We start from the raw sequence: 8,990 nt of genomic DNA on the forward strand, positions 1-8,990 counted from the left end.
TACTTAACAGGGGGTGGGCTGCTCCCAGCTCTGCCGGCCCCGCCACAGTGAGCTCTTACGACATCCAGCCATGATGCTTCATTTATGGCACCGCTATTGTGTCCATTTGTGTAGCTGTTTGTCTACAGAAATGAGCTTTAAGCCAGTGCCAACCTGTTTCCGTGCAGTCTCCAAAGTTCTAACCGCAGTTTATTGGACATGGATAGCGCGGCCGAATGCTGATTGGTTCACAAGTGGGCAGGAACAGAGAAAGGACTGATGGTGGAGGAAAATTTGTCAAAAAAACCCCAAAACAATACAATGAGATATCCCAGATATCATATTTAACGTACACACGCTTGACCTATATTTATATATTTTTCCACCTGCATTTAGCAAGCTGCACCTGTCCTGTTAGTAAATTACCCAAAACTCATGTCTTAGTTTGTGATTAGGCGCTAAATTTCACTGCTCTTGTTAGATTATTTCTGTCATATTGAAATGAACTGACTGGGTTTCTGCTTAAAGAATAGCAATAGGGATTGTCCTCACACACGGTTTTACCCCATCTAGTAAATCTGGCCTTGAGTGGGAAAATGTGAAACATTTTTGTTGGCCTCCTACATTTCACTCATGTGGTGGCTGTAGCTCAGGACGTAGAGTGGGATTGGAGGTTGGCAGTTTGATCCCTGGCTGCTCCAGTCTGCATGCCAAATATACCTGGACAACATACTAACCCCAAGTTGCTCTCTGATGCATCCATTGGAGTATGACTGTGTGTGAATGTTAGATAGAAAGCACTTGAAAGCACAGAAGAAGGTGTTTGTATGAATGGGCGAATGAGGCTCTGAGTGCCCCGGGAGAGTAGCACAGCGCTATGTCCATTTACCATTTATTTACCTTTATACACCAACAGTCAGCCATTCTACACACAAAGAGCCACAAACTGGTTTGTTGATCATGAGAGCCATGTTGTATTTATTGATCCTCAGGTCAACAGAGAGAGAGTACAAGAATTGTAATGTGGTCACATTTATAAATGTGTTTTGAAATGCCACAACATGAAACACGTAGTCCAACACAGATGGAGTATTTTTAAGTGGCTGACTGGTTTGGGGGAACTGGGACCATACGGCTGAAGCAGAGGAGTTAAACTTCCTTCTGAATGACGCCTCGACCAGCTCAAATGGCACCTATCCATCTCCTGAAAGGAAGAGTTCAAAGATGAAGATTAAAATGTACTTTTTTGTGCGCGCTAATCTGAACACCAAACATAGTGTCCATGCACTAAATAAAATGATGCATTATTTGTTGTTCTTTAATTTTGTATTAAGTTTTCTGTATAACCAATATTACAGACTGTAACATGTCCATACACCCAGCAGCAGAGAAGCAGAAGAGGAAACATTCACGGGTGGTCTCGGTGCCCCTGAGAGGCTCACTGCTCTGCTTGCCAAACACAGCGTAAACACTGATGACGTACTCAGTCAGAGGGTTTCGATTTTCTAGCAATACAGTGCTCACCGATCCATTGACTTGCAGCTGAAACAATAAAGGATTAGTTCTTATTCTATGACCAGTGAACGAGTTAATGACCAAAACCAAAGAATACTTCAAACCAACAGCTGGACTCACCTTTGGGATGTCGAGAGGACTACAGCTCTCACCTTTTAATCATTAGATGATTATAGTTAGCTGAGCCTAAATCTGTTGTCCTGCATTCATGAGCTGGTGACAGTGTGCTTATTTGTGGACAGAGAAGTGCACGTGCTATGGACGAGCAGTCTGCCCTCTTAAACATTCAGGTCATTTTACACGTTTGGTTGGAGTCTTGCAACATGTTAATGCGCTGATGATGACATTTGCGTCACTTGGATAATGGATTATGTCACTGTTAAACATTGTCTTAGGCTGATTGATCCTTTCTAGCTACTGGACTTGGCTACAGAAGGATGAGCCAGTAGCAGTGTGAGTCTCTTCCACACTCCCACTTTCTGTACAGCACTTAAAGGTGTGAAGCTGGCACACTATTTGTTTTCATCCTCCCTCTACCGTGTAAGGTCCACAGTTACTGCTAAGTCCATCCCAGCCTCTTTTATTGTTTTTTATTCATTAATATTGATTTGATGACATCATTAGGCCAACAAACAGTGCCACCATCTATTTTTAATTGTCCTTGTCCAGCGATTGTTAATTAATTATTAAGAAATATTCCTGACACAGAGATCAAGTCAGTCAGGACCAAACAGAAACATCACACTTTGTACTTTTTTTCACCCCAGACAGGAGGCTGTCACAAAGAGTTGAAGTTTGAAGTCATTTGTTTCACTGCTTAATTCTGTAGCACCATCACAGCTGTTGAGACATTTAAACATTATTTTTAGTAGAACTCGATTAACGAGTTAAGTTTAACAATTCTCCTGGTGCAGCGTTAGAACAACCTACCAAAATAACTGATTTTGCACACGGGTTAGCGCATGGGTTGACGCTGTATATCCTCTGGGGTACATTTTCATATTTTGATTGTTAAAAATAAATTAAATAACAGCTTTATCATCAATATGAATTAAATTTATTGTGACAGTTGAAATCAGGAATGTCCGTTCTCTTGTTTCAAACTAACATGAAGGGGAGAGTTTAATCTCACCTTCTCAATGCGTTCCCCAGCTGTCATCATGTAAGTGACATGGTATTTCTCCACGGTGCCATTGGGTGGAGTCCAGGTGGCACAAAAGGAGCTCTGTGTCACCTCTGAGGTCACCAGATTGGTGGGCGCCTCAATAGTATGACCTAAAAAGGAACAAAAGCACAGCATGTTCAGTAGTTTCCTTTTTTAAACCCACTACCACTCTGCCGCCATAAACCTGCCCTTGCTATTCTCACTCTTCTGACAGCGAGACTCCTGACCATCTGCTTCACTTAAAAACTGGGTTGTGGTTACACTTCCATGTGACCTTCACCACCAGTGATGACTAAAATGTCTAAAAATGACAGAGGAGTATTTAAATATTGATTTGTATAAAAAGCTTTGAGCAGCTATTTACTTGTGAAAAATTGCAGTTTTAAACTTTAAAATCTTACATTTAAATCACACTGCTGTGAACTTTCTGCTTCATTTGTTTTAAATCCTGGATGAATATGTGTTTGCCAAGCATCGGCCTCTGCGTGTGAGGTGCCAAAAACTGCATTTCTACTAGTGTCCACTTGAGGCAGAGTCAAAAAGTGAGTCAGTTCCTATAGACTTCCATGATAAAATGTCCAACTTTACAGCAGAAATAAAGACAGACTGATATAAATATATATTAAAAAAAAAAAAAAAAAGATCAATCGACTTGGGATACGTCGATAACAACTGTTTGGATAAGTCACCCATTTGGACTTTGTTAAGGCTTAAAGTTAAGGATGTGGCCATTATGGCTAACGGGATGGTGCAGACACAAGCAGTCGTAGTTACTAGCTGTCTCCACTTGGCTTCACCTATGCCAATTCAAATCACTAAAGTAGACCTCTAGAACAGCTTTGTGCTGTTTGGTGCTTCTTGAAGCATTTTAATGAAATTATCTGCTGTGCGGTTAATTACAATAACAGACTGTCCCAGAAGTCTGTACTTCAGTTTTGTTGAGTTTGTTGTTCATAGCAAAACATAGTTTATGTTTAGGTCCATGGATGCACCTCGATAACCTTAAATAAATAAGATGACCTGATTATTCACATGTTTTATCTGTTAGTTAGCGCTCATTAGCAGGTATCTCTGCTTATGTTGTGAGCATGTACAGTTTATGGTTGCATCTTATTTGCATTAGCTGATAACTTCTCTCTCTTATCCAAATGTGGTCACTTCTAACTTCCATGACAAGCATGTAGGTAAAGTTGCCAAACCAATGACTGACATCTCTGAGACAACAATATTAATAAATCACTATTTGATTTAAGAAAATGTAAAATGTCTCAGATGTCTTGTCCAGATCAGATGCAGACTAGATTCTCTGAGCAGCCTTTTGAAACACTAGCCCATCTTTAAGATTGTTCTGACAATGCTGAAATTGCACCTTCCCTACCTGGGCCCTTAACACTGTTACACAGGTTGGATGAGTTCGTCAATGATGTCCACCAGGAACTGGAAGTCGTTGACGTTGTACATGTGAATGTCATCTGGGTCAGAGGCGATGGACCTGAGCTCATTCTCATCAGCGTTTTTTACACCTGTGAGAAAAATAAACCATGAGTTTGATGAAGGAAGATGACTAAAGTGGCTGCTGGTTGATTATTTTCAGCCCATTCTAGTAAAGTCAGGCACTTTTCCTGATTGCTGCATGCAGGTAGCACTCATCGAAAAGTTCAAATGTGTTTTCACTTACTTTTCTTGAAACCAGTGAAGCTCACTCACTGATAGCGTAGAGCTCGATGTCGCTGTCTCTCAGGTTCTGTGAAGCTAAGATGACTTCATCATGAGACTTTCCATCAGTGATCAGGATGCCGATTTTGTGGGAGTCTGGACGCAACCCCACGTTGGGTTTGAAGCTGTTCTTGAGGATATAGTTTAGAGCCATTCCTGTACCACAGTGAGGAAGAAGTTTCAGTTATGTGTGCAGATCCCAAAGCACTGCATGCTGCTTTTCTGTTGTTTAGCCCTTCTGAAACAAGCCTGACCCATCTGAGGGAAACAACAAGGAATGCTTCTCTGACACATTGCTCCACAAATGAGAGGAATAAATATGGCCCACGTCAATGTATTTTTACCTAAACTGAAAGCTTTAAATCTCCAAAAGTTGAATCTGTTCATCTGGACGTAGCGTTTTGTGGGAGAAACGTTTTGTCACTCATCCAAGTGACTTCTTCAGTCTCAGCTGACTGCAGGTTTCCACAATCTTATAAACAGTACATTTGCATAATGACTGAAACCAGCCCACTGAAGGAACAATGGGCTCAAACCAGCGTTCTTCCCTGTCCAGGATGTGTGCATCCTCATCCTTGAAAGAGTGTCCACTAGCCTGTAGGTGTAAATAGACTGCAGAGTCCTGGCCTGATGAGGTAGCTCTTCTGTGTTGTGCCATCCGCTTCGCCAGAGGTTGTTTGGTTTCCCCGATGTATAAATCCTGGCAATCCTCCTGGCACTTAACAGCGTACACCAGGGGCGATTCTAGGATCAGAGCTTTGGGGGTGCTGAGCACCCAGAGAGCTGCCCAGCCAGACAAGATAAACCTGTCTCTGTCAGTCCCTGCATCCTTAAATGTTGTCCCGAGTTCTCTCTGACTGTCACTTTGGTGCATTTAAACCCCTGTTCCTCCCTGTCCTCATCGTCTGTTGTCTTCGTCTCCGTTATCAGTCATCATAATTTTACCATCTCTGTGCAAGTCTGCAAATTTCTTTATTAAATCACAAGATTCTTAAATTCATCAAGTCTGTCTGTGCCTGGGTCACAAAACATGACATCACTGTTTTGTACATTTTAACACAATTTAATCCCCACACTGGTGAAAGAAAAGCAAAACACTTTTGTCTGTAACAAAACCATCAAATCTGATAAAGGTTATTTAAATGCTGCAAAAGAAGAATGGATTGGAATAGAAAAAAATCCTAACCTTAATTACTGGGGGAGAATAATGAATGATGCTCATAGTGAGTAAAAAGTAAACTGAGTGCATTTTTTGGACAGATATTCACTTTTAATGTGTATGTATAATATAATACAGATACATAAAAAAAACTCTCCCAAAACAGAATAAATTATTACAAAATATTAATAAAAACTATAAAAATGGAGGCAACTTTGCCTGTGGTAGAATGTATACAATGTATGAAAAAATCTTTATTGCAGATACTAATTTTACTAATTTAATAATAATAATTTTGTGTTGTAAGATTTATGACTTTCATGCTTTCATAGTGGTACTTAGGAGAGCTTGACATTTTTTATCAGGTGGTACACACTGTAAAAAGTTTGAGAAACACTGATAAGTGTATGTGTGCTTTTAGAAAACATTTAAAGCTGCAGTACAGAATTTTTGAAACAAGCTTAAAACTTTTTTAGAATATAAACAGAGCATCTGCTTCTCTTTACAGCTCCTCACTCCACCAGGGCACCGTTTGGCACTTTCTGATAGTGTGCAAATGTGATGTACGTACTGCGGCAGTCATACAGACAACTGGACGGTCCAAAAGTTGGCCTACCTATTACTGGCTGAGGTTTTAGTAGAGTTGTGGCTGAACCACATAAAAATATATCATTAATTTTAATCCATTATAATGTTATGTTGGAATGTTGTTAAAGAGGGTCAAAAATGTTTCAAACCAGTTTGTTTTGCAGATTCTGTATAGCAGCTTTAATATAGGGAGAACACAACTTCCAGATTATGTGAGTAAAATTAGTTTTTTTTTTCTTTGTCAGTTTAACAGTTTATGTTGTGCGTGTCACTGTTCCCAGTCTGTTTTTCTTACCTGGTTCTTCCTGATCTTGTACTTTCTCCTCACATTCCCCTCTTTCCTCTCTCCCTCTTCGGACTGACAATCATACACAAATAGATTGTATTAAATTAGATGAAATATTACATTAATATGAAAAAAATTCTAATAAGATCACTAATAAAAAAGTCCACTCTCAGTCTACTTTCAACCATAAGGCAAATAACCAAACCACATGAACATCTAATAAAATATATAAATATTGAAACACTGATCCAACATTATTCTTGATTGATGGATCATTTGATTTTACACTTTTACCTGAATGTGGCTCCTTTTTTTGAAAAAACTTCCTTATATCCATTATGAACCTGGCTGTCTCTCTGTACACACACACACGAGGAGATATAAGGTTAGTGGGCATTCAGTCAGTTAGCTAGTTAGTATCCATTTCAAACAGGACAGTGGTAACAACAGCAGGCTGCGGACAATTGAAAGTTTTAGATTTTAAATAGGCTGTATACATTTCAATGGGAGCAACAGGACGGTCAAATGTCGCTGAATTTTACTACAGAACAGGACGGATTGTAGGGTAGCAAACATCGTTGGAAAACACGTTTTCAACAGTGAGGGTTACCGGGTGTAATGTTTTTCAGCTAAAAAGAAACATGGTGTGACTACTACCTTAATATATAAAGAGTAACTGAAGGTTAAATGCAGCTAACATGTCCTGTTTTAAGCCAGACACTTACACCTCCGCTCTGCTGCGTCTCAGCCACCATCGCTCTGGCAGCAAGAGCGCTAGAGTCAGAGTAGGGGAGAGCTGGAACAAACCATTTTGGGATGGGGGGATTATCTATACTTTTGTTGTTAAAATGTTACGTCTCATACAAGTACAGTACAGTATGCTTTTTATATTTTTAGTAGTGTGTCACCCGAACAGAAAATATTGTCAAAAAAAAGTAAGAAATCTTTGGGGGTGGTCCAATGAAGGGAAGCCAGTAAAGGAGAAATCTGCTCTCTCTTTCTAGTCCCTGTCAGGACTCTTGCTGCAGCATTTTAGATCAACTGAAGACTTTTCAGGGAGTTTTTAGGACATCCTGATAATAATGAATTACAGTAGTCCAGCCTGGAAGTAATAAATGAATGAACTAGTTTTTCAGCACCACTCTGAGACAGGATATTTCTCATTTTAGAGATATTATACAAATGGAAGAAAGCAGTCTTACATATTTGTTTAATATCTTAATTGGAGGACATGTCCTGGTCAAAAATGACTCCAAGGTTCCTCACAGTGTTACTGGAGGCCAAGGTAATGCTATCCATTGTAAGTATCTGGTTAGATACCATATTTCTAATATTTTCAGGGCCGAGTACAATAACCTCAGTTTTATCTGAGGCAGAAAAGTAGAGGTCATCCAGGTCTTTATGTCTTTAAGACATTCATGTAATTTAACCAATTTAACTAACTGGTGTGTGTTATCTGGCTTCATGGATAGATAGAGTTGGGTCTCATCTGCATAGCAGTGAAAATGTTTGCTATGCCTTCTGATGATACTAAGGTCCTAGCACTGAACCCTGTGGAACTCCATCATTAACCTTCAGTTAATTAACCTCAGTGTCTGAAGAGGACTCTCCATTGACATGAACAAATTGGAGTCTATTACATATATAATTTAAACCACTGCAGCGCAGTACCTGTAATACCTACAGCATGCTCTAATTGCTCAGGATATTATAGTTGACAGCATCGAACGCTGCACTGAAGTCTAGCAGGACAAGCACAGAGATGAGTCCACTTCACTAAAGCTGTTTCTGTGCTTTGATGGGCTCCTGACTGAAACTCTTCAAATGAGACATACATTAGTATTTCCACCATGTTACTCGTTGAACTTCTACAAGTAACTGCGGTTTATGGGAAAGCTTCAGCCCTGGTTACCCACCAAACTATTCCCATTCACTTGTCCCTGTCTGGCAATCATGAATTCTTTGGGTTTGAATGTCCTTGTGCTGCTCTGACTCTTGGACATTCATGGCTGAAAGCCATAACATTGAGTAGGTTTACATCAAGGTCTGACAGAGGTGTTTAGAAAAGAATAAAATCTTTCACCTCACTGATTGTATGGATAAATAATCTGGGGCCTGGCCATTTAGTGCTCTGTATGTTAAAACAAGAATTTTGAAGCAAATTCTAAACTCTATTGGGAGCCAATGTAAAGAATATAAGATGGAAGTAATGTGAACACGCTTGGTAGAGCGAGTTAGTAGTCTGCCTGCTGCGTTTTGTATCGCCTGGAAGCGAGAGAGAGATGATTTATCCAAGCTAGTAAACAGGGAATTACAGTAATCTAAGCGTGATGACACAAATGCATGAATCAGTTTTTCCAGTTCAGCTGAAGAGACCATATGTCACAGTTTAGAGATTTTTCTTAAATGATAGAAACAGGAATGAGACAAAGATTTTACATGAGAGTCAAGGCCCAGAGAAGAGTCAAATATTACTCCAAGATTTCGAATATTTGACTTGACAGATGGACAGAAAGAGGCAAGAACCTGACTAATGTAGCTCAGGAGGAGCTATGATCATGGTCTCGGTCTTGTTAGTATTT

General features: G+C 39.8%; 1 protein-coding gene and 1 long non-coding RNA gene across 2 annotated transcripts; both read right to left on the minus strand.

The window, feature by feature from the left end:
* Window positions 1–169: 169 nt before the first annotated feature.
* LOC146502139 (collagen alpha-1(XII) chain-like) lies at window positions 170–4,529 on the minus strand. The gene is given in 5 exon segments (XM_085133326.1): window positions 170–1,521; window positions 2,627–2,769; window positions 4,038–4,066; window positions 4,068–4,182; window positions 4,367–4,529. Coding segments are annotated over 5 exon segments (663 nt in total). The 3' UTR covers window positions 170–1,308.
* Window positions 4,530–5,256: 727 nt separating this feature from the next.
* LOC146502140 (uncharacterized) lies at window positions 5,257–7,355 on the minus strand. The gene is made up of 2 exons (XR_014869461.1): window positions 6,703–7,355; window positions 5,257–6,480 (listed from the first exon to the last, which is right to left on the minus strand). It is a non-coding gene; the product is annotated as an uncharacterized LOC146502140 (long non-coding RNA).
* Window positions 7,356–8,990: the final 1,635 nt, after the last annotated feature.

This window comes from Neolamprologus multifasciatus, chromosome 15, assembly GCF_963576455.1.
Source record: "Neolamprologus multifasciatus chromosome 15, fNeoMul1.2, whole genome shotgun sequence".
NCBI lineage: Eukaryota > Metazoa > Chordata > Actinopteri > Cichliformes > Cichlidae > Neolamprologus > Neolamprologus multifasciatus.